General features: G+C 41.5%; 1 protein-coding gene across 2 annotated transcripts in view; it reads right to left on the bottom strand.

Moving 5' to 3' along the window:
- Positions 1 to 1775: 1775 nt before the first annotated feature.
- The window catches only part of rnf213a (ring finger protein 213a), a 31750-nt gene continuing 8340 nt past the window's right edge, over positions 1776 to 25185 (bottom strand). Inside the window, exons 16-67 of one of the 2 annotated variants that reach the window (XM_061027397.1) lie at positions 24997 to 25119; positions 24712 to 24895; positions 24325 to 24498; positions 24050 to 24202; positions 23340 to 23959; positions 23063 to 23222; positions 22357 to 22574; positions 21435 to 21572; positions 21181 to 21345; positions 19516 to 20803; positions 19220 to 19401; positions 18958 to 19101; positions 15255 to 18875; positions 14611 to 14735; positions 14133 to 14246; positions 13927 to 14051; positions 13719 to 13841; positions 13430 to 13506; positions 13025 to 13178; positions 12796 to 12937; positions 12516 to 12707; positions 12272 to 12402; positions 12017 to 12174; positions 11695 to 11901; positions 11369 to 11556; positions 11137 to 11257; positions 10899 to 10999; positions 10615 to 10797; positions 10303 to 10469; positions 10115 to 10217; positions 9907 to 10021; positions 9589 to 9796; positions 9295 to 9494; positions 9057 to 9179; positions 8847 to 8957; positions 8396 to 8638; positions 8224 to 8299; positions 8079 to 8113; positions 7864 to 7964; positions 7610 to 7766; positions 7304 to 7466; positions 6797 to 6891; positions 6407 to 6658; positions 5930 to 6062; positions 5618 to 5701; positions 5354 to 5534; positions 4926 to 5127; positions 4761 to 4838; positions 4448 to 4645; positions 4114 to 4203; positions 3503 to 3681; positions 1776 to 2675 (exon numbers count right to left, since the gene is read on the bottom strand). In XM_061027397.1, the coding sequence (XP_060883380.1) occupies positions 2519 to 2675; positions 3503 to 3681; positions 4114 to 4203; positions 4448 to 4645; positions 4761 to 4838; positions 4926 to 5127; positions 5354 to 5534; positions 5618 to 5701; positions 5930 to 6062; positions 6407 to 6658; positions 6797 to 6891; positions 7304 to 7466; positions 7610 to 7766; positions 7864 to 7964; positions 8079 to 8113; positions 8224 to 8299; positions 8396 to 8638; positions 8847 to 8957; positions 9057 to 9179; positions 9295 to 9494; positions 9589 to 9796; positions 9907 to 10021; positions 10115 to 10217; positions 10303 to 10469; positions 10615 to 10797; positions 10899 to 10999; positions 11137 to 11257; positions 11369 to 11556; positions 11695 to 11901; positions 12017 to 12174; positions 12272 to 12402; positions 12516 to 12707; positions 12796 to 12937; positions 13025 to 13178; positions 13430 to 13506; positions 13719 to 13841; positions 13927 to 14051; positions 14133 to 14246; positions 14611 to 14735; positions 15255 to 18875; positions 18958 to 19101; positions 19220 to 19401; positions 19516 to 20803; positions 21181 to 21345; positions 21435 to 21572; positions 22357 to 22574; positions 23063 to 23222; positions 23340 to 23959; positions 24050 to 24202; positions 24325 to 24498; positions 24712 to 24895; positions 24997 to 25119 (12762 nt within the window). In that variant the 3' untranslated portion in view covers positions 1776 to 2518. The remainder of the gene's footprint in view (positions 2676 to 3502; positions 3682 to 4113; positions 4204 to 4447; positions 4646 to 4760; positions 4839 to 4925; positions 5128 to 5353; positions 5535 to 5617; positions 5702 to 5929; positions 6063 to 6406; positions 6659 to 6796; positions 6892 to 7303; positions 7467 to 7609; positions 7767 to 7863; positions 7965 to 8078; positions 8114 to 8223; positions 8300 to 8395; positions 8639 to 8846; positions 8958 to 9056; positions 9180 to 9294; positions 9495 to 9588; positions 9797 to 9906; positions 10022 to 10114; positions 10218 to 10302; positions 10470 to 10614; positions 10798 to 10898; positions 11000 to 11136; positions 11258 to 11368; positions 11557 to 11694; positions 11902 to 12016; positions 12175 to 12271; positions 12403 to 12515; positions 12708 to 12795; positions 12938 to 13024; positions 13179 to 13429; positions 13507 to 13718; positions 13842 to 13926; positions 14052 to 14132; positions 14247 to 14610; positions 14736 to 15254; positions 18876 to 18957; positions 19102 to 19219; positions 19402 to 19515; positions 20804 to 21180; positions 21346 to 21434; positions 21573 to 22356; positions 22575 to 23062; positions 23223 to 23339; positions 23960 to 24049; positions 24203 to 24324; positions 24499 to 24711; positions 24896 to 24996; positions 25120 to 25185) is intronic. The other variant, XM_061027398.1, reaches the window with a different exon arrangement.

The following is a 25185-nucleotide window of genomic DNA, read 5'->3' as shown; positions in this document are numbered from 1 at the left end:
AAAAGGACAGCCATGCACATCAAGTCCTTCAACACACTGCGGCTGCAAACAAAAAGAGGTAATTTCTGCACATCATTATCCACCTTTGTTAACCATAATTTACCCAAATGCTTGTGACCTGATCCTGACTGCTCAGCAAGCATGAATATCATTAAATGTGAGCCACGATGCACAGTAATGTGCCCCTAATTCCTCCTCATCAAGAGACAAAGACAAGAAACAAGTAGAGAGCAGGGGAAAGAATTTGGTCCCTTTGTAGCGCTGGCATGGCGGCTTTGAAGCCTACAGGAGTGGAAGTTAAAGTGATTAAACTTGCTCACTGAGGCTTGTTCTCCAGGACTGAGTCGCACAAATCACGCCTTATGACCCATTTGTGAGTGTGATTATTAAGTACCAAGTAAAGTACTTCCACATTTGGGTTTGCTAATGAGAACAGGGACACGGCTAGATAGCGCTTGTTAGCATCGCCTTATAATGGAGAAATGTGTGACGACTCTAATTGGTAGTCCATCAACTTGGAATGAATCAGGACTCCCGACTGGGGTTTTATGTGTTTCTTCATGATTTACAGATCAGATTCTTTCTTTTTGTTCATCTGGCATGTGATTGGAAATTGACTAAAAACTTGAAAAGTTAGTTCCCCAAAACACACACTTACATCCAAAAAGTGGAATAACTTCGACTTAAATTGCACAGATGTTAAGTCTAATGAAGCTCAGTGTAAGTTCAAGCAAGAAGACTGTTTCATATTCATTCACCATCCTTCATTCATGTCACTCCCCCTCTCCCTATGTTCCTGCTGATTAGAAGCATTTACTCTTTAAATACTTTACCAACGAGATTTTGCCACAACCTCTATCGACCAATCATCCTGCTGATATCTAACTTTAAATGTGTTCTCCTCTCTTTCGCTGTCAGTTTGTTGTTTCAGTTTGATCACTGCGACCCGATCGTAATGTTACTGAGATAAAGGGGAAAAAAAGGAATTTGGGTGAGCAGTCCTGACTCTAATGGACTCTATCATTTGGCGGCAGACTCCCAGAGGGTGGTCTCCAGCATGGTTTACTTTCACAGGCGAAATGCTTCCATTTGTCATTGTTATGCTAAACACTGCTTTGGTATAGAGGAAATTGAATTAAAGAGCCGTCCAGCAGCAGTCTTCAGTCTGTCTTGTCCTTATCATTTCCATCGGCCTGATCAGAAACACATTGAGCTCCCACCAACAGAGGGTCAGAAAGTCACGTAACCTTCGGCAGGCAGCCACTTCCTGAGCACTGCATCATGGACAGCCTCTGCTAGGTTCTTGTTAGGGGTTAATATACAGCGAGTAACAACACACAGTACAGGAGTAAGTGTTTGAGAATCTCCAGTAACAACCTCTAAAACTGTTCACAGGGAAAGGGAGTTATAAGACACCAAGTGAACCTTCATGTACCCAGTGTTTGTAACACTTATCTGAGTGTGCTGCCCCCTGTGGATTATTTAGATCACTGATGACAAACATCCAGTAGATATCGCGCTCGAGCACCGGCACTATACCAAAACATTCTTCCTTTAAATGTTTGAGCACACTGCAATGACTACAGAACCAGATTCCCATTTCTAGTTTGTCAAAACAAATGCATCAAATCGTCGTAAAAAGATGAAGGACAAGTAACTTACCAGGGAGAGAAGAGGGAAGCTTAGAGACACCTGACAAACCAGCCGTGTTTAAAACATGTTATTTTGTCAATCTGTTATTTCCTCATTATACACAAAACAGCCAAACAAACACATAACATAGGAAATGTCTGCTTTATTTGAAGGAGTTTGTTTTATCAAGCAAATGTGGAATATAACAAACTTCTGGTAAAAATGAAAAAAAGGCGGAGTATGATGCAATATGAGAGAAAATAAATGAAAATGTCACAACTGGAATGTAAAGTGTGTAGAGTTGTTTTAAGGAAAGATGTATATATTTTTTAAGACAGTGAATTTGAAGAGTAGAAGAAAGAAAAGTACATCTTTGACACAGATATGACACATCAACATAATTATTCATGAATGGAAATGACACATTATATAATGTGAGTTAAGTGTGGCTTTAAGCCCCCAGATGATTCAACATTTGGTACCTGAGAAGAATTCAGATTCTTTTTTATTTTGCCTCTCTGGGACAGACAAATTCACATTTCAAGTAAAGTGTCAACGAGAGAACGTTCATCTGTAGGGAAACCCTGTGCATGTTGATGCTTCAGAAAATGGAAGAGAATATAAAACAAGTGCAGAAAAAAAATTGAGGATACATTTTAAAACGGTCAACTGTAGAGGAGAACACTTGATCTGTGGCATAATGACACTTCACAACAGTGCTCTTTAAAAAGGCATCTGTCTTCTGCATAAATATTTGTAAAACAACTATTAACCCCACAGCCGAACAACAACAATACTGTGGATTTATCATGATTGTAAACTTCATCTGAGGTATTTGAGTACATCAAATAAAGAAGTGAAAAAGAAAACAACCCTTCTGAGTGTCTCACTGCCTCTGTCCATGCTCCTGCTTGAAGGCCACAATGAACTTCCAGGCTTCTACGTAGTGACACAGGAGGATCTCTCCTGGAAACAGCTCCTCCACATCTTGCGGGATTTCCAGGTCTTTGCGCTCCATGTAGGAGAATAGTGTGTCTTTCAGGCTTTTGAGGACAAAAACACAATTAATTCATGTGATTTGACATTAATGATGGAAATCATCACACTGACATATCAGCCCAGTCATCAGTCGTTTTTTCTTTACATTTTCCAGACAAATTTCATCAAAGCTTCTTACTAGACACAATACCATGAAGGTCTCGGTAATAGCTGTGACTTATAATCAGAGCCTGAACAATTCATCGGCCAGCTGATAATATCGGCCAATATAAGCATGTCCAGTGACTCTCGGTATTGGCTAATTTTATCTCCGATATGCGCTGATATGCACTGATTTATTCACCAGTTAAATAGCATTTCATTTGAGTATCATTGTATTAAACTAGCAGTTCTCTTTCTGGCTGTCACCAGCAGAGGGTGCTATATTAAAAAAATCACTTCGCACATATGGATTACAACAAACATCCAGAGTGTTAAGCAATGATGCACGTACATGTCCATGTTACTTTAACATTGAGAGACCATCTTGTCTTCTTTATATATCTTTTCAACAAGGGCTTAATTGCATTTGAGGGATCCACACAATAAATGTGTTTATCTGTCTCTACAGGATGAACATAGATCCAAAAAATATATCGGCATCAGATTTTTTCTGTCCCAAATATCGATATCGGCCCCTATAATCCATATTGGTCAGGCCCTACTTATCATAGCTCACAGTGACATCACAATGTCTCTGGACCATATAAAGTCATCACTTTTGATTACCTACAATATTCAACACAATGAGAAATTAATATTTCTCTATTTATTTTAAGAAATATTCAAGGTTAGAGAATAAATATTTAAGTAGTAAAGTCATTCATTTTACCTCCAGTCCGGCCTGAAGGTATCAAGTGCATTGGGCTTTTTAAGGACCAGAACCAGGAACTCGTGCATCTCCAGCAGGAAAGCGTCGGCACCGTTCTTAGAGAAGAAGCCAGTCAGCAGCCGGTGCTCGTCCTCACCCAGGACCTGTTTATACTTCTCTGAGACCCCCACGAATGGATCCTAAAAAACATTAGAAATGAATGTAAAAGGGGCGCCAAAGGCCAAACAGTGAGGTTGCACCCCATGTAGGGAGGCTGTAGTCCTCCAAGCGTGCGACACAGGTTCAAGTCCGACCTGTGGCTCCTTTCCCACATGTCATTCCCCACACTCTCTCCCCGATTACCTACTCTAAACACCATCCTCTCAGATAAAGGCATAAAAGCCTCAAAATAAATGTTCAAAAAAGAAGAATTTCATGGAACAGCCAATTGGAATAGTAATGTGAGAATAGATATCATTGCTCTGACAAAAAGAGGGTTTCCATAAATCTCTATAACAGCACAAAACATTAGATCATAGATCAGATCATTATAACCAATATGTTATTACTTAGATGACAAATGCAGTTCCTCTTTTCTATATGTGCTCTGGTAGAATTCTGTGATGCCTTACCCTCTTGAGTCGCAGCATATTTTCTGATTTCAGTGAGATCAGCAGCTGCCACAGAGCCACACAGTGTTTTAGACAGCACATGCTCAAGGCCTGAGGGAAAAATACAAAAAAACAACACATTAAATACTAACAAATGCCAGGAACATAAAATAAACACCACCAAATATGACTTTGTTGCTTTAAATCCATCAGTGATTAACACTTAAGAAATATAAAACTTAAAGTAACCTCAAAAGGTGTGACATTGTTTGCATACAAAGTATCAAAAGTTTGCTCAGTGGAAGCAGGAGAACATACAACAAGATTAAATATCCTGTGTCTCTGATAGGCTGACCTTGAATATGTGTGGAGCCATCTGGTTCTTCATCTGCAGCACCTCCTCCAGGTAGCAGGACAGCTGCATGAGAGGCTCTCCCCCGGTCATGGCGAGGAAACCGAGGGCCACTTCCAGAGTGGACAAGGCCTCACACACCTCGCTGTATGAGTGAAGCTCCCCCGCCATCGCAAACAGGGTGAGAGTCTGAAGAGGCTCCTGTTGGCAAACACACACACAGGTAGAACGGTAGCATTAAGTGAAATCTGCAGCAACATACTACACAAAAGACATTTGAGTAACTAATGTGTGTTGTTTTATTATTACAGCTTACTTGCTTGACTTTTGCTTTCACATCCTTCAGTATGATTTCATAGTTACGGTCATGTCTGTTCACTAGTGTTGGAATGCCCTGCAGAGAGAAAGGGACAAAAACATTTATATTTGATCTCTTTTCAAAACAAAAAGGGGACACTTGTTTCATTTTCTATTTGCTTACGTTGAGAGTGATGAGAGGTTTGCCCAGTAAGAAGCGAGAGATAATCTGCTGCTGGATTTTGGGTAAGTCGTACTCATGAAGCGTCTCCTGGCCCCTCTCAATGCTGTACTGGGTGTTGGACAGAATCAGGGGCATCAGATCCCTCTCCAGCTCATACCGAATCACATGCAGGTCAGTCAGATCTGCTGGACTCACTTTGTAACTGGGGGAGAGATGAAATGAAAAGAACGGTGAACCAAATGCTGTATTATAAGAGCATATCTGCACACATGCTTTTCTTGTTTTCACCCCTCTCTGGTTTTGATTTTGCAATACAATATTATCCTTTTATAATCTCTAAAACTCCAAAATAAACAAATGAATAGTCATATGCAGTGGCAGAAGTGCTCTTGCAGCAAGGGTTATATATGTGACAAGAGCGCCCCCACCTGGTCTCCTCTCCAGTGTGTTTATCCACACAGTAAACCAGGTCATTGTGCAGGGCGATGAGATAGCTGACTAGAGCGGTGGAGCACAGGCCTGGGCCCTGTCGCCGTGGTAACAGCACTTTAAAGTCACTGTTGAGATCCAGGTCCTTCTTGCAGAGATCAGCGGGGATCTTGAGCTCACCTGAATGACAAATTTCAGGTCAGATCTCGATGTTTGAAAGGCCAGTGTGAGTTAAACAAAGTGTGAAAATAAATAATATTCACCGTTTGTCCCCAAAGAGACTCTGAGCTGATTCCAGGTTGTGAGGAAGACTTCGATGTATTTCTGGTACCAGGCTTTCAGGGAAACTAAACAGATGAAGAAGTAAAATATTATCCAAAGTGTACACAACACAGATGATTATAGAACTAAAACACATCAATGTTCAATGTTTCCTTTGTTTAAAGCAACATTTCTCTCTCTGTTTCCAGCAGTGTTACTGTTACATTTCTGAGGAAGAGGTGATTAGAAAGTGGTTAGTATAAGTAGTTGTTCTGACAGTCTCACAGAACTTCTGATGTAGAGAGTTACAGTACCTGATTTCTGACTGTGGAGGAATTCTGCTATGGTGCTGCAGGTCAGCTCAGAGACGTTTTGAAACGTCTTCACCAGATCTCTCTGCAGTGTGAGGATATCAGGAAGGTGCTTCACCAGTCGCAGCTCGGCCTCCTAAAAAAATAAAAACAAAAAATGCATCCGTGGTAGATTTTTCTTTGATGTCACTCACTAGCATAATGCTACTGCTGAGTTCTAGTGTTTCAGTCAAACAAAATGTCAATGCATGATGAAAGTCTGGTACTGAAACGAGTATGCTGCCTATCAGTGTTTGTTTGCATGTTAGACAGTGTGCGGGAGTTTATGCACCTGTCTTATGAAGTGGATGTGTGAAGGTTCTTTCTATAAACCAATTGATCATAAAAAAGTTAATTTTCCCAAAACAGCTGTAGAGTCGGACTCAGAAAACCCTTGCTGTGTTTTTAGTCGACCTGTGTATTTGTCCTCAGTTTCTTTACCTTATGCAGAAACCTCCAGAGCACAGGCAGAGTGTCTTTGCCCCCGTTCTGCTCCACAATGTGGGTGAGGCTCAGCAGAGAAACTTTCTCCCTGCAGCTCCACACGGCAGAACGATGGATGAGTGATTTTTTGGGAAGTGAAGCCAAGAAAAGACTAGGATCACCAAACATGAGCTTCATGATTGGATTGGCGGAGATTCGAGAGTCAGCTCGGATGAATGTGTTCACTTCCTTTAGCTGTCTTTCCAAGTTCTGTGGAGGAGAGGAAAGGAGAAATTCAATTGTTTGATACAAGTGTTTTACAAACAGGCAGAAAAAGTTGTCCAAATAAAACTATTTCTTCTTCAATTGTTTCCCTTAGTAACAAATAAGGTCACAACTTATTGCTACCTTCAGCCACGGTGAGATGATGGTATTGCTCATTTCCATCTCCCATCCATTTCTAACTTCTTTGGTTGTGAGCAGGTTGTTGTTAGGAACAGGCACTGAAAGCAAAAACAAGATGTGTTGAATAGTAGACTCGTATCAAGTCAGTGTGATTCCTTTAGAACCTCAAACCAAGTAATACATAAAAAAGGAAGTTTTTTTTGATCAGGGTCTTTCAACATTATATCACAGGCCCAAAAGGGACCAATAAAAAGGAAGTTTAATGGCAGCAGATAACAGCAGAATAACAATGTAAAATTTTTTTAAATAGAATATTATATATATTACATCATTATATTGACATCATAACATAAGTTACCCTTAACCACTCCGTATAAATCCTTTTCAAACACTATTAATTACAAAATGAACACATGCATAATTTCTGACCACTAGAGGGCAGCCATGTGTCACTTTCCTGTAGCAGCCAAAGTTGAAATTATTTCTTTTTTTTTTTCAGTTGTTCCTTACATGCTTGTTGCAGGAGGCTGCCGATGAGCAGGTGAATGGCGCTGACTGTATCGTCTGTCCCCTTCCCCAGAGATTTGATAAGATGCTCCATGTCCTTTTGCAGGTGAGCGAGAAGAAATGCACCTGGGTCAGGCACTGGAGGCTTGATGATGGCAGAAATAGACTAAAAACACAGAAAAAGAGGATGAATGAGTGAGACAATGGCCCTTGTATTGTTTGATGTTTCTCTTTTAGCTACAAACACTCCCCCCCCCCCCCAAACTCCTTTGGGTATATTTAAGGAGGGAAACTGTCTTTATCGGCTACCTGTAGATGGCTGCAGGTACCGAGCAGCATGGCCATATGAGTGAGCATGCGAACAATGGTGAAGGGAACAGGAGAGATGCCCTTTGTGTCCAACATGGCTGGGTTGTCTCTGCGATTTGGGTCCCCCAGGATATGACCTGTCTGAGTGCGGTCCGCCCTATTAGAAGTCAACAAACAATTAAACATGAAATCAAATATAATGTACACTTATGAACTTTCTTCTGTTTTCTTGATTTAACCTACAGAACACTTACTGTAACCCAACGACATGAAAGCCCGGCACCACTGCATGATTAATTCCTCCAATCACAGCCCCACAGTCCAAACAAAGACCTTGTTCCATTGGCTGGCCGCACTAAAGAAAAAGACATAAGATGAAAAATAAGACTCAAAATATATATATATATATAAAACCTAAAAATAAGTCTTATTCAAAATCATTGAGTCCGACTGAAAGAAACACACGTACCTCTCCAATGGTGCAGGGGTGACCATTAGGACAATCTATGGTGAGAATAAATTAAAAAATACTTTTAGAGTATAACAACAATCCTTGTAATACCTGCAACTGGTGTATTTAAATGTGAGAATAAAATCTCTGATCTGTTACTTACGGTACCACTGCAGCGGTCCCATGGCTTGTTGAGCTACTGCTAACATGTCCTCAGGCATTGTAGGCAAGAAGGCTGCCTGTACCAACAAAAACAACATATACATCACATCAAAGAGGAGGTATTTATCTCTCTCTAAAAAAAGAAGAAAATAAAAAGCTGATAATAAACATACCTGCATGTTGGCAGGTGCTGTTGCCAGTTGCTGTAGAGGAGCTAAGATCCCCTGGTCTCCACATACCAACACAACAGCCAGGTGAATAGTTAATTCCACCAACGCACACCTGGCGCCAGACGTCCTGGGAGGAACAACCAGCGACTTGAGTTCGTTGGTCACCAGAACTTCGGCAAACCTCTTCGTCTCTGGGCTGGGAAGGAACTTTGAGGTCTGGATGTAGGCCATCAGGGGCTTCAGTAGCTGTAGAAATATAAGTATGTACATTATACATCCTGCTGATCCTGCTGAGAGTTAAGAGCAGAACCAATACCGACAAATACGACAGTACAAACCATAAGTGCAATAAATGGTTAAATCTATGACAAGAAAGAGTATTCCTGACTGAACAACCAGTTATGTCACTATGTCTATTACTTATAGAGACTGTGGTCTTATTGTTAAGTGCTACCTCAGGCTTGGGATGGAAGCTAACATTGGGGTCTCTGTAGATAGTGGTGACTTCTCTGTACAGCGCAAGCAGAAGATTAGCTGTTATCCTCTTCGGAGAACATCTGCACGCCTATAAAGAAACAAAAGAGCAGCGAGATGGTTTTGTTAATATACACACAAAGTCCAGACTTGATGCTGAGTTACGTACAAGAGAGTGATGTCATATTACCTCACAGGTCTGGTCCAGCCCGTCCACTTTGCCTTCCATGACTACTTTGGCAACAGCGTTTCTGATTGTCTTGTAGTCCTCTCCACACACAAGATACTGATCGATTGGGGTGGCTTCTTCACTCTGGGAATAATGAAAATTAAAACTAATTACTTCATATGCAACTATTTAATTTATAGCACAGTATTACCTTTTTTAAACATTAACGCTAGAAAAACTACAATGTGGACAAGTGAACCTTTTCTAGAACTTCTTCAGGGAAGATCCAGCGCATTTCATCCACTTTCAGGAGTTTCAGGACAAACTCCACACCATGTTGGCTGCAGATCTTACGGATCAAGTAGACACAATACCAGCTGTTTCCACTGCGTCTGCACAAGTTCACCACGCTGGTCAGGAAGGCTGTGGTACCACTTTGACCGCCCTCTTGAGCCTCTGCTTTGATTGAGAAGAGCAGAATGATGTTTTTTCGGTTAACATTTTGAAACATCTCAGTCTATAATATGGGAGTTTATCATCCAAATTTGCAAACCTGGGGCTCTCCGTTTTTCCACTATGAGGCTGGCAGCCAAATCCAGGTCCATACGCACTCTGGCCACCTGCTGCAGGTACTCCACAGTGGCTGTTTCAGCAGACTGACCATGTGACTGCAGGTAGTCGGTCAGGAAGGAACTTTCATCCTGCAGACACACATGCTGGTCTGCAGTGGACCTGAACTGCAACCTTTCAAACATAGAGTCCTGGAGGAATGACAAGGTAAACATTTGTATTTAAAGGCAGATCACATGTATCACAATGTGTTATAGGAATCTTATTTCTTATAAATGATAGTGACTGAATGACTTCAGACCTCGAGGCAGTTTATGTACATCAAGTACAGTTCAGTTTTATCCGACTCCTCCAAGAAGTTGCTCTGCTCGACTGACACCAGATGCTGCTGCAGGTATTTCTTCACCTCTTCAAAGCTTTAAAAATGTAGAAAAATTAGATACTGCACTAACAATGTTGGAAGTTTATACAAGTTCATCGTATACAGTCTTTAACCATGACCACCTCACCTGTACTTCAGCAGGAGTTTGAGCACTACTGACCGGATCACTGGATTTTTATCCACAGAGTCATCAAATGGAGAGAGCACCTTTGTCAGGATTTGACGATTAACTAGAAAAAAAAAAAAAAGATTGTCAGAAAGGGGAAAAAACAAGAACAATTACATGCTAGTGACAAAGTCAGCCCAGTGTCCTACCCCTGAGAATGGGAACAGGGCTGGCCTCCACCATGAGAAAGGAGAGCAAGTGGAGAATGACATCTGAACAGGGGGGAGAGTTGTCCTTAAAGCACACAGTGGACACCAGGTCAATGAAGAATGCATTGCACTGCTTCCTGAACTGAGCATGTTGGTTGATTAGAATCCTAGACAAACAAAACAAGAGACAAAAGAGTTAAATCGTTTTATTCTTGAAATGCGCTACATGCCGGATTCACACAGATTAGGAAAACAGATATTTTTTAAATTAATACTCCAAATACTCTCACTAATCCATATACAGTCACCAACCTCATTTCGTCTGAAGGAACCAAGGGAAAGGCTTCCTCAACTTGCTGCATGCAGAGTGGACAGTACATCTGACCTGGGATCAACCACTTTTTAATACATGCCAGGCAGTACATGTGTTCACATGGCAGGCAGAGTGGATGTTGTGGGTCTCCCATACAGACTGGACACAGCATAAGACCAAACCTGGACAAAAGATTCACAACATGAGACGACACTGGGTGAAGAAAGAGTGATGTGGCAGTGATTTTGATGCAATGCAAAAAGAGTCTCAACTGAATTTCTACCTGAACAAACAGTTGACCGCTTGATCTTTGCAGCTTTTGAGCAAAGTGATCACTGCCTCAAATGTCTGCCTGGTTTTGAGATCCGAATTCTTCTCCAGTATCTTGATGAGAGAGGGGAAGTTACACATTATTATTGTGAATGGGAGACGGATTTAGGTTAACCTTGAATGCAGTCTTTTGGTCAGTCCTTTAATAAATCTACTGAGAACCAAGGTAAACATAAACAAGTCAAACCAACCTGGCAAAGCCTTCGTGTGTGCTCCAAAACCAGAGGTGTGAGCTTTTTCTCAATCTCTTCAATTCCCAACAGCATGTGCTCCACAAACAGAGAGAGAGAAAATATCCGATTCCATCCAGCTCTAAGAACAATGGAACAAAAAATAAATGAATAAAACATCGACTTCAATAAAGTAGTATCTAAAGACAGCATATACAACTGACCCATTGTGTCCCAATAAAGAATGACTTACTGGACTCTGCAGACGATTGTTTTGCTACGCTCTCCGTAGTGTCTCACACTGTCCTCTGAGCAGATCAGCTCTATGGGAACTTGGAGTTTTTTGACCCGTCTGAGCCAAGCTTGTCTTTGGGCGTCCGTGTTCAGGACTGTGGGCTCCAAGTACTCCACACATGCAAAAGCAGCGTACACATCGAACACCTTAGAAGAGAGGGGGAATACAATCACTACACGAATAAAGCAATGTATATAAAAACTGAAATAAGTCACTTGTATGCCTGCTTCATTCTAAGTAGAATAGTGCAAGTGTGGTTTTTAAGACAGACTTTATAGGCTCACCAGCTCATCCCCGTTTCTGGTATCTGGCATCTGCATGAGATGCTGTGTCACCAGTGGCTCTATGCAGATCATTCTTGTGAGGTTCTGTAGACGCTTTTTGAACTCATTATAAGCAGCATGGACCCATGGAAGAGACGTCACCGTGTCTGTGGCATTGAGCCGCAATCGCAGCTCATTGACACAACAATTCAAGGCACCACACAGGATCTGAAGAGTCGAGGATAATTTAGATAAGTGCAAAAACATTCACAAACCATCCCACATATGTAGCCTAACAATCATGCCTTCATTTCAACAGTTAATCTATTAAACTATTAACTACCTGCAGATCGTCCTTGCAAGTCAGGTTCATTGTCATAGAGATGAAATCCTGAATATAGCGGTGGAAAAACTCCTTCTGCATCTCTGGGTCTCCTTTTTCAATGTAACGCCCGAGTGGTGTCTTCCAAAAGAAATCATCAAACTCCAGCTGAGTTTGGCCTAAAAGACATTCACATTGATGTTGGTTTTACTTTTAACATTAAAATCCAGAGAAGCGACACTGCAATTTTGTAAAGTACGTGATAGAAGCCTTTACCTTCATGTTGAAGTGCATGGACCCAGAGCTGCTCTAGGTAGTTCTTGATCCTCCAACTGAAAGGCATGCTGCAGCTCATGATCTGGTCCTGGGCAACATTGTTTTGTACAAGGATTGTTTTTGTCTCATTGCTTTGAAGAGAATAAGATTGCATAGGGTTAATATGTGCAAATGTAAAATTCTGTTTTACTAGTAACAGGAATGTGTTATTCCTATTTCAGATTGCGGTATTATCCCCACTCACTTGTGGTCCAGTGTTAAATGTGGGATATCCAGGAGTTTATCATTCCCAAAGATATCTAACCACAGTCTTTTGACAGATTCACCACAGTTGCTGTCAAGCAAGATATCCAAGTTTTGGTCTCGGTCGATGACTGAAACCAGTTGGGCCAAGAGGGGAACCACCACAGCCTGAACACGCTTCCATAGTGTGTTCCTGTAAAGACCCCCAAATATCATCAGTGCTGTTTAAACAGGAACATTAGGGAAACATACAACCATGAATCAACGACTGAAGCACTCACCTGAAGGTGCCTCCTTCTTGCAATGCATCAATGTTTGATGCCTCCTTAATGACCCAGTTGCTTTTCATGGATGAGAAGGTGTTGCCATCATGAGACGACAGCAATGAGTGAAGATGCCTCTTCACAATTTGTAGAAATTCACCTGACAAGAATCAAATCATATTACAGGTAAAATCAAATCATATTACCTGTTGAAAGAAAATAAAATGACTGCAGTTATTGTTTGTACCTTTTATTTCATCATTGTCACTGAGGAGTGTCAGCAGGATCTCAACTCTGTGGGTACTGCGGCTGCCCATGTCCACCTGGTCCCTCAGCATGCCTACTGCACTCTGCACACAGCTCCTCAGCAGCGCTGTGGTGTCCACAACACAATCCCCAAACTGCAGCAGGAGAACACACCAGTCAAAACCATGTGTCACACATAACCCAGGATACACATCAATGTGTGTGGAGGTTAAAGAATTCACAGTTTGGATCTTTCAACTCAAGGATTTGAGCATGTTTGTATTTTATTGCTGCATGTGTCAAATTTTTTTAAGAGTTATTTTTCAGTTCATGTCCGAAAACATCTGATGTGAATTTTGTGATTTCCCTCAATAGCAAATGTTTGAAATATTTTGCCTGTACTCACCTTTTCATCTGACTGCACATTTTCCTGAACTGCTTCCTCCTGTTCATTTTCAGTGTACATGTCGTCGACCTCCATGGCTGTAGAAAAATATTTATTTTATCATTAAATGTAATGCTATACAAGTTTTAAGAAGAGTAAAACTATTTGATAAGTTCATTTACATGTAGGTATTTTTAATTTTAAGAACATCTACATAAGAAAATAATGAGTGTATAAGTGAGAGAGAGTGAGTGGATGGAGACAGAGAGGGAACTATCATGTAGTATAATTTAACAATCAAGTCTGATACCTTCATGCAGAGTCATCTTTGTTTCGAACATCTCACTGATTGTCATTTTTTGCAAGGCTTTGATGTCTGAAACAATGTCTTTGGACCGCCTGAGGTCATCGATGTGAGCTGATGTCCAGGGGCCTGTGAATATCAGCATGTCTGTGATTATTTTCTAATCTTCAAACATTAATAACAACATCGTATTCACAGTGTTTAGTTTCCTTACCTCCATGAAAGCCAATGTAGGAACTTCCTCCTTCCATTCTTGGCAGTCTGGTGATAAAATAGACAAACACCTTGCCACCTATGCTCTCCTGAGTTATCTTGTTGATCTCATTTATGGATGAATACCTAAAATATGAAAAGCAACATTCAATATAACATAAACCATCCAGTAGTGCATACCTAACAGAGAGGAAAAGTTAGACGCACTTTGCTGATGCAATGAGATTGGCACTTTGAGAAACTTCAAAGTCGCACTGAATGATGAGGATCTTGTTGCAGGGTCCAGGGTTATTGCTTCTTCTGCCAGCTGTGAGGTAGTTCCTACAACAAAACAGGAATAGATCTTAGAAATTAGATCAAGAGATCAAGAAGAGATGTGTATTCTTGCAAATTATTCTTCAATGTAGATCCACAAAACATATCCAGTAATACCACAGGTGTCAAAACAGCTTTTAAACACAACTCTAAATTCAGCAAAAGTCTAACTGACCTCAGAAGTTTCTATTTACAGTTAGCTTTACAACTAAGAATCCCATTATTTGCACAAAATTGTTTTTTTTTTTTAAGAAGAATAGATTTGTGCATGGCTCTTTTTTAACTGGGAGAATACGAATACATTTCAGGCCAAATAATCACATCTATTATCAAGTAAATATCACACATCTTCCCCATTATGTCAACAAACCTGATCTTCTTTAGGAATGATTGCTCCGTGTCAAACTGCTGGAGTGAGAGGAGCTCTACACTTTGCAACATTTGCCCCAGTGGTTCCAAGTCAGATGCTGTCAGAAGTCTGGAGAAAGTTGTCACCTAGGGTTTAAAATAAGAGTGATTATAAAGGCCTTATGAGGACTTGAAAAGTTTCAAGGCTTTATGTGTATTTTTCACACTTAAATATAATAGAAATCAAGTATATCCTCTGAAAATAACTCTGTGAGTAATGACTGTCTACAATGGGTGTAACACCCGAGTCCCACTGTCTGTGATGTTTTCAGAGTTTTTTTTCTGTATGTTGACATAGCCGGCCCGACGGCTGACTCCTCCCCTCGCGAATAAAAGTTGTTTAATTGAGGGACTAGAGAAAAGAATAATAACATACTGTACTCACTGCTTAATTGTGTATCTAGATCACGCTTATTTCGGGTAAATTTACATGCAGTGTGAAGATACAAGCATAATAAAGATCGCTAGCATTAGCATGCTAACCCACAATGCACCGAGAGTTGTTTTGGTTTCATGCTGGTGCTCAAGGGTGACATCTGCTGGATCAAAAAAATATAAAGCCTTTAACTTAAAAAAAATGGTGTTATATGACAACTTTAAGGTTACCTCTGTGAATGAGGAGCTGCAATGGACTTCCTGCGTTGTGTGAGCAAGAATGAAGTCGGCTAAACAGCTGTTACTCTGCTCTTCAAAGTAGACTCTGGACAGATTGTCACTTTCCACTTTGGGGAGGCCTGTGCAGTCCAGTCGTACAACTGAGTCTGGTGTAGCACATTTGAGCAGGACAAGTTTGGCTTCTTCCAGAATCTTCCTCTCAGGGTCGGAGATATCCATACTGTCCTTCTGCTTCTCGATGACTTGAAGCACTACAGATGCACAAGTGTCTGAGTGGTACCCGATGAAGACGTCCGGTGCTTTGTACTTGTAAGTCTGAGCAGTTGTTGCACGTTGACTGCCAAGGGACACAAAAAGTTTCACCCATCCCTCCAATTCCTCCACAATCCTTTTCTGCTCAGTTTTGAGCACAGTTTGGATGTCCAGGTAGTGTTTCTCCAGCCTGTTGATGAGAGGTATGGGGAACTGTTTGTAGACCACCTCTCTTTCCTCAATGACAATTAGCCTGAAGTCTTTGTGCACCCTGCATTTCACACGGTGGGTCCCCAGTCCAAGGTCAACATATTTCTGTCCTCCCAAGCAGACATAGTATTGGTTGAGAGCATCGTACAGACTTTCGTAGAGGTTCTGCAAGTTAAGAAGCACAACTGTTTGACCCGTCTCCATGCAGATCTTCACTCTGTTGATGTTGCGGCAGATTTGGGTGTATTCTTGATCTTTTGGGAAACTGGATCCGAAGATGATCTCTGGCTGGCCACTTTCTGAAAAGAAGGTTTGCTGAAGGATCTGGAGGGCTGCATAGTTTTTCGTTAGCACCAGCAGGTACCGACAGTCTTCATCTTGTCCAACTGCTTGAATGTTTTCTCTCACGAACTCAATAGCACTGATGTTGTCCAAGTTCGGTGCAATCTTCAGTCTCTTGGTGAAGACAGCAACTGCATTCACATCTTCCCTACCACTGAAATTTCTCAAGACTGCCTTCATTGTTTCCTCTGCAGTAGGTTTGCAATGAGAAACCTTTGCCAATGCAAAAATCATCTTAATCAAGCTGTAGTAGTCACGTAGGCCAAAAAATCCTTTGCGTTGTTTTGTTTGTTTGTGACAGATGCTCAAGTAAGATCTTGCAAAGGGCTGGAAGAAGTCCCTGACCTTCTCCAAAACCATGGCATCAGATCTGCATATGCCTTTGGCACTCTCAATCAGCTCCTTTTCATCAGGGTCACCGCGGGAGACAAATATGCCTCTGTTCATCTTCGCAGGGTCCAAAGCCCAGTTGGAGATTCCAATGAATCCGACCTTTTTGTGTGGTAGTGCTTCATCATCTATGCATCCCTCTTCTAGCAGGGGATGAAGGGTTTTCAGTGGCATCTTTGGAGAGTCCTCCGCCAACCCAATCTCATCAAGCACCACGACTGAAATGTACTCATTCAAGTTCTTTCCTTCCTGGAAGCGTCCGCATTGCTTAAAAGTATTAATGATGCCTTCTGGTGTTGAGTGAGGGCTGCACTGGAAGGACACCAAATGGATCTGTTTAAACATTTTGTAGAAGTCAGAATGAGAAGCTTGGCCTTGCATTGCGTCTGCCACCAGAGTTTTAGACAGGGATTTTGAGCTTCCAGGTTTTCCAACTAAAAAGAGAGGGATTCTCAGCTCAATGCAGAGAACCATCATGAAGACATTTTCTTTGAGAGCACTGTTTCTTGCAATTGTATCCCCCATTGGCACACCGCTCAAAAGTACATCCTGCATGAGTGAGATCTCCTGCATTACCTTTGCTGGGCTGTATCTTTCTGGAAGACATTTGCTGACTTCCTCTCTGTATTTATCCTTTTTTTCCAGGCAGGCATGGTAGCACACTCCTATGGCCATAACTAGAGACCAGAGCACTGGATCTCTGACCTCAAGCTGTCTCTGATTCCTATCATTGTTCTCAGCATTTTGATTGCTCTCAAATTTTTCAAGTTCTCCAAACAGCATGAGGTGGTTGTCATAGAACCACACAAAAGACTGCATACAGCGTTCAACATCTCTCAGGCTAACAAAGCTGCATTCATCCTTTCTTGTTCTCATATACTTCTGGGAAGCTGAAAGGACATCGGTGATCCACTTGAGGTTTGTTTGATTGATTGCGTTGTTTTCGATCACCCTTTGCACAATCTGCTGGATGTATATTTTCTCTGTGTGATCATTTAACTGTCCAAAGTCCCACACCAGAGGGATCATGCTTGGTGGCAATGCTTGAACTCTATACACTAACTGGCGAAGAGGGATAGACCCAAGCTTTTCATCTGTTTCTTCAGCTCGAACTCTGTACCCAAGACCAGCAGATTCTAACCTCTTGATCATGTCATCTGTGTGTTTTCGATAAGGGTTGCATGCTGCAATGATCTGCAGCCCACTGTCCTGTGTCAAACTTTCCCCCTTGACTGTCTTGTCGCAGAGGACCTCCTTGATACTGCTGATGGACTCTGTAGTGTTGGCCTCATCAAAGAAGAGAACAGAGTCAAATCCATAGTCTTGCTTGTTAACAGAAGCAATATCTTCAGCTTCTCTGACTTTGGTGTAAATCATCTCTGAGGTTGTGCCTCCGTGCACCTTGACCAGCTTCATGTTCTCTGTGGCCACTCCACTCCTCCGCAACTCACAAAGGAATTTAATGAGCCTCGTCTTTCCACAGCCTGTCTCTCCCATGATAATGACGGGAATGCCACACCTGAATCGCATGTGGATGGCCAGCATCTTCAGTATGTTATCAGTTGTTAACTCGTATGTTTCATCTGGGTCAAGAGGCCACTGGATCCCAAGGACATTGCATAGCCGCTCTATTTTCTCTCCTCTGGGGAGGCTATCGAAGTTGATGTTGAACGGGACCCTTTGCAGCTGTAAGCCTTCATACAATGCCCTTGTCATGACATTCTTTTTTATCACGTGTCCAGAAGTGGGTTCAATTGCATCAACAGAGTTCTGTTCATTGGGCCGAAGATGGAAACCAATGAAGGTCATGGACACGTGGTCATCATTAAAAAAGATGTATGGGTGTGGTTCTGTTTCCCATCTTTTTCTGATCAGAAAAGGAGCCAAGTCTTCATCTCGAACACCAGTCAGGTCATCCGTCTGCAGCCTGCCAGGGCTCTGGTCAGAGATGCTGAGTGATGGAGTGGCAAAGTCCTTTGCCATCAGAATCATAAAGTCCACCACAAAGGTCTTGAATCCAGTTAGCGTGTCTCCAGTGAAAGTGGCATCACAAAAAACAGATGTCTCACAATCTTGCAGCTGAAGATTAAGGAACCATGCAAAATTTCTCAATTCTGCCCAGGATGGATCCATCATTCCACAGAACATGAGAAGCATCTGGAGACACTCCACATGTGACCCTTCAACACCCTGATATGTGAACACATCAAGATCACTGTGGTTATGAAACCTTGTGAGATACTGATATGGCCGCTGAAAGGCTGCGCTGCGGAATTCGTCATCATCCATCAGTGGGTCATCCATGGTTGGAATGGTGGGTTCTTCTCGCCCTTTCATCTCTAGCATTAGAACCTCTTTGGGTGGTCGGCAGAAAATATTTGGAAACACATCTGTGAACGTGCTGTTTGTAGTTTGAGCCTATGCAGAAGACAGATGAACACACAGCAGTTTAAAATCAGAAGACAAATGACTGAAATAGACAAACTTGCGAAACTCATACCTGTTGTGACACATTTCTGTTTCGCTCTAAGATCTCTATGAGATACAGCTGCTTATCACTGCACTTCCACATCTTTCCCTCAGAGTCCATCAAATAGCGCAGAATCAGCAACTTGAAAAGAAACTCATGGAGACCTTTCTGCACCTTTTTTTACAACAGAACAGACAGTCAATCAATGTGTTAACCACATTTTATCATAGCAGTTAATAAGACTAATACACATGCACACACAGCATAGCAATAACTTGAGACTTATTATTACCGATGATGTGACATCGAAATGAAACACGATGAGTTCCTTCCTCTTGGAGGTGTTCAACAGAGACTGAAGGATGACATTCTCGTCAACACAAGGTTCAATCAAGCGAATGCATTTCATCATGGACGACTTTTTTGTTGAGTGGTTCAGCTTTTCATACAACTTCTTGATGTAGAGAGATTTACCTGTGATTTAAAAAAAAGTTAATATCTCAGGTGAAGATATTCTTAGGAATTAAATCTTTGCCATCAATTAATTCATCATTGTGAAATTGCAGAGTAATGGTAAAATCTACACACCAACACCAGCCCTTTTGGATGAGACAACACCAACACGCAGTCTGTCTTTGAAAGTAGCTGCAGCACTGCATTGATCTGCTGGGACGACAAAGTGATCATGGAGGTACCTCTGGATTATGGCCAGTGGTTCCTGGGGAACCATGTGCAATCTGTACTGGCTGAAGGCAGAAGGAAGGTAGGCATGTTCTCTTTCTGAGCTGCAGATTATAACAAGCCTGTAGTCCCTTAGGCTCTGCATTTTTGTACGCTGAAAAAAGTTCTCAACTTTCGAGCTCACATCATAAGTGAGGAGATCTCCATACAGTAGAGTGTATATCTTCTGTCCCCTGTAGCCTGTGTTGAGGCAGCGTCTGAGGAAGAGCTCCACCTGTTCATACGGTGTTGAGGAGTCACACAGGAGGACCTCGTCATAGGTTGGAAGTGCTTCAGCTTTACTGGTCATGTAGATAGAGATACAAGACGTCAAGACATCATCATGTGGACAAACAATGAGGTTTGGATTCCCTGTGGTTAGACCTTTAGGTAGCTGCCTCATTATAAGACCTGCAGTGTAAAAATCTGAAATGTCTTCTTTTCGGTTTTCTTCTTCACTTTCATCTACTTTGTTGGCTAATATTTCCAACAGTCTCCCCAGATTATTGATGTCAAGGATTTGTGGGAGAAAGTTCTTCATGTCTTTCATGTATGCATTCCATATGAGATCAAACTTTTGGGAACCATTTGCTTGTTCCACAAGACTTGGCAAAAGATCAAATTTGCCGGTGAAGTCTGGACCTACCAACTCGGGTTGTGGCACCACAACAAAAGTCTGGAACTCAATGTCTTCATTTTGCTCTTCTGGTTTGGTGAGGATTGTATACTGGAGTGCATGCCAGACCTCCCTCAGGTCAGAGGCTGTGCAATTTGGTTTGACAAAGGAGAGCATCATGAGAACCTGGTCCTCAACATTGTTTGCATTTTGTTGACTCAGTTTGCTGCAGAGGTAAACAATCTGCTCAGCTGTGTAATAGTTCAGATAGTAATGCTTGGATCTCTGTTTGTCCACAAAGTCCCTCCAATACTCCAGGCATTTCTCCATTTTCCTGCAAAATTCAGGAAGCTCCTCCTCGATGCTGCCCTCCACAGTTACAACGCTGACAACACTGCCAAGGTTGAAGTCCATCTTAATACTGGGTTGAGTGTTGCAAAGAGAGCAGTTGATTTGTGCTTCCCAGTGTCTGAACAGAGGATTCCCAGCAGTGTAGAGGGCGATGAATGCCTCAGCTAGCCTTTGAACACTTGCAAAAACCTGAAAAACAAATACAAAGCAACATTCAACTTTTTCCTCTTTTTAAATGTACACTTCATTAATGAGGCATAAAAACTCCCTCAAGCACAATGGGAGATTAAAATGCAAAATCTCTGATCAATAAGGAGTTGTATAATCTCTTTCTTTACCTGTCAAACATTAACCTTCGCACTTTCGATTATTTTTGTTTGGGAAATATCATTTCAGTCAAATTATTATTTTTATCATGGTTGTGTTAATGTGTTAAGCAATAACCGTATATGCATCTGAATCACAAAATCAAGTAGTAGAAGAATTCATATTAGCAGCAGCAGTATTCCAACTATTCCAACAGAATGACCTTTGTAAGTTAAATAAAAAGTAAAATTACAAGAGACCTCTGCAAAGTGATCCACTTCATTCTGCCCTTGGTCCCCTTTTCCAGACATGAGCATGAGTTTGTTCTGAAGCTCTCGAAGGTCCTCTAGAGAATAGCAGCGCGTCTGCTGACCCTCGTCGTGCTCCTCTATAATCTGCAGCTTCAGGGCCGTGTCAAGACTCAACTGGATGTAGGAACAGAAATACAATCATGCATAATTGTGTCTTTTGTAGCAAGACTAGGAACATGGTCCTCTTTGGTGTTGTTACTTACTTTTTTTACATTTTGTGCACTTATCAGGTAGATTCCCTTGGTGTTGATGGTTGATGCTAGGGATAAAGATGACAGCTCCACTGACCCGTGGCTGTCCTTAACAGTCTTAAGCCATTCCAAATGCCGAGCACTGTCCCGCTATAAAAAAGATAGCATTGTTAATAATGTTATTAAATATAACATTAGGGGTAACTAACCCCTAACTCCTAACTGTTACTTTCCCTTGGTTTATTTGTTGAGCTAATATGAGTCTTGTGTTTTAGCTGTGTTTTTAAAGGCTGCCTCATCTTTTATTTAAAAAACGACTGACCAGAGAGATGTAAAGTTTACATCCTGCTTATATTCACTTATTAAATCCCAGAGCACCTGGCTGGCCTGGCTGCTCACAGTACAATAAATCCTCAATGAAAGTGGAAGGCAGCAGAGAAGGCTGTACTGTACCACATTAGGTAACCCTGTCTTACGCTGTTTGGCATCACACAACCTTCCAATTCTACCAACCTTTCATTTAGTGGTTTGTGGTCATTTTAAACCAAGTTTGTTACATTTTAAGATGTTCATGCTGTTGCTCTTCAAATATTTAAAAGTATGAGCCATCCCTTGTTTCAAGTCTTCTCTAGTTTAGCTTTGCTAATGGAGAGAACCCCATATTGTCTGCCCCCTGGTGATTCAGTGTCAATCCGACCTGCAGATGTGAATTAGCTTTAAGTTAGCTCTGGTACAATGCATCGAATGGCAACATGATTTATTTATTATTGTACATAGTTCCTTTACAATATAAAGTAATTAAATTGATTTAAAGTCAGCATCCCCAACTGACTATGGAATCATAATAGCATAAACAAATTCAACACACGTTAAGTTGTGATGGTTTTTACACTAAGAATTACTTTAGTAGTAAAGTACAAAAGGGTCCTCTTACTAGTTTTTTTGGTAGGTTGCAGTCATTCTCCAAAGCTCTCCAGAGCTTATGGAGCACCTCTTTGAAGACTTGGAAATCAGAGTCTGGTTTGAGCTCGTACAGCATTGAAGAGTAGCCAAGGATAGCATCATGAAAGCAAGCGACACGGTCCACGTCCATGTCGTTCTCTCCCGCAGAGATAGAGGCCAAGTCAACAAAGACCTTCAACTCATTGATATCTGAACAGAAAAACATTTTTCAGGATGAAATGCAGAATGAGCTTTAAATGATTTGTTGCTCAAACTGCTGCTAACAATAACTACTGAAGAAAAAACAAGGTTAGTTTCAGGTTTACTCCCTGCTCACTCGAGACACAAAATGACAATATTTTAGAATTTTCTCTTACCAGATCAAGTCTCTGACCAGGTTTAGATAAAAGATTCAGGTTTAAAGGAAATGACAGGCTAAAGAAAGCCGTTATTTGGGCTAAGCCAATATCTGATATATCACAGATTTTTTAATGCTAATGCCAGATTATCAAGAAATTCACTGCAGACTCGGGTCTTTCTACCATAAAAAAGAAAAGAAGACACATGATCAGTGTCATTAAAACACAGATGACCAGCAGTTTGACAGAATACAATTTCTAATAAAGTAGTAGAACCATAAATAATTCTCATTTTTTATGAATAACAAGTTTGATCCTCAATTCTGATTCAACACCTACCTTCAAGTGCATCTTTCACCCAATTCACAAAGTGTCCTCTGAGCCCCAGCTCCTGCAGGCACAGTCTGCGAGGCTCAGTGATGTCCACCAGAGCTTTCTTTGCCTGCATCAAGTCATTGTCAATGCGATTGAGCTGCTCGTTCTGAAAGTCTGCACGACTCTGAGGAAAGAAAGAGCCAAAAGACACTTGAGGTTCTGCTGTTGACTCAATCCAATCACTTCACTTTTCTACATTTACATCCAGGAACAACTACTACTAGAAAACATGGTCACTTACAGCTTCAGTGAGTGTTTCCAGAACCCTGAAGTTTCCTTGAAGATGAAGCGTCTCTTTAACCTTCATGATAATTTCAGCAGAAACCACAGCTAGATGAAGCTCGTGATACTGCTCAATCTGTTGAACCCTGCTGAGGATCCACTGTTTGTCCGTGGATTTATCGACTCTGCACATGATGTCCAGGTCCTTTGCAAGCTCCTCGTAGTTGCCCTTGTAAGCACTGAAGAGCTGGTTCACCTCCCCAAGCCTTATACTGCCATTCTTCAGACAAGTGTAGATGTCTGTGTAATCAGCATAGCACGGCCTGAAAATCTCATCATGTATTATTTCTGGTGTCGCCATAATGTCCACTACTTCACATTCAGCGGGATTTTCGTCTTCCATCTCTTCAGAAGCACGGAGCGTGGCTTGTTTCTCCCAGCACACCTTGAATATATAACTTTCTCGGAAGGTGTGCAGGACCTCGGCCATGTTTCTGATGTCTTCATCCAGACTGAAGTAGGTGACAACACCGGCCACTGGAGAGGGCATTTGGTCAAGTTGATGGACCTCCATGAAATGGCTCAGGGGCATGATCTCAATGTTGACCTGCTGCTTATTTTCCATGTCGGCAACATCAGCTATGGTGGGAGAAAAATGTGAATCTGTTAAATTTGCTGCAACTGGAACAAAACTGACTAATATGAATTATCCTGGCGGTATAACCGTACTTGTCATGTGTTCCTCCAGTTTGTGGCTCATTGTTAGGAGGGTGTCCAGAAGCTCCTTCTCGTGGTACACGGCATTCACTTCATCCTGTCTGCACTGCAAAAGCCTCCTCATTTTGGCATGATCCTTGTATTGTTCTTTCTCCAACAGGCAGTCTGTTAATAACAAAATCCCACACACAACATTCACTTAAGGAAATCATTTTTTAGAGCAATTATCCCCTAAAAATATAACACATTTCTCAAGCAATGTTTGAAGACAATGAAACTGCTATTACCAATCTTCAACAGCTCCAAGAAGGCCTTGCTCTTCTCAAGAATGATATTGAGCAGGCCGATCTTAACGTCTCCACTGACCAGTTTATTGTTCATGGCTATGAATGATGACATCGCAATAGCAATTTTGCCCCTGGCATCTTCAGAGAGCTTATCTATCAGGTCTTTATCTGCACCTACAAAGACAAAATATGACATCTTAGGCTTAAAATCACATCAATGATCAAACTGTTTTATTGCTGCCTCCAATATCCGAGCTAAGGCCGTTTTTTCACTGTCAGAGGGTTCATGGTAGGATGTCATTGAGTATTTTTTCAATTAACTTCTACACCCTTGAAATTCTCTGTTTGATACTACATCCTTGTGTTTATTTTGTACTGTGAAAATACCGTATAGTTGGAAAATGTTTTTGGCAGCCGTCCAGGAGAGGAGGTGCTGAAGGACCACTTCTTCATCTTCCCGATAATTTCCTTGACGGTCCTTTGGCCACGATTTCTCAATAATTGTGGAGATGAGTTTCCCAAACTTCCAGTTTATCTGGAGTCTCTCAAACAGTCTCCCCTCCGACTTGGTCTGTATGTGGGTTTACAGAGGACATTAACATGAGATCAAAAAAGGTTTGTTCTTTCACGTTTATGAACTATGCCATTAAGGTTTTTAGAAGTCATTCAAACCTGGCACAAAGACGTCACAGCCTCCAGAGCACACTTCTCGACGCTGGCAGCAGTAAGTGGATAGGATTTATTGAGCTGCTCTATCTTAGTGCAGTAGAATTCAATTTGATCCACAGCATTTTCCTAAATACATAAAATGTGTTAAATATGTTTTATATTTTACACACAAACAGGGACCTGAACGAGATA

Source organism: Labrus mixtus, chromosome 20 (genome assembly GCF_963584025.1).
Source record: "Labrus mixtus chromosome 20, fLabMix1.1, whole genome shotgun sequence".
NCBI lineage: Eukaryota > Metazoa > Chordata > Actinopteri > Labriformes > Labridae > Labrus > Labrus mixtus.
This window is presented reverse-complemented; position numbering and strand designations above follow the sequence as displayed.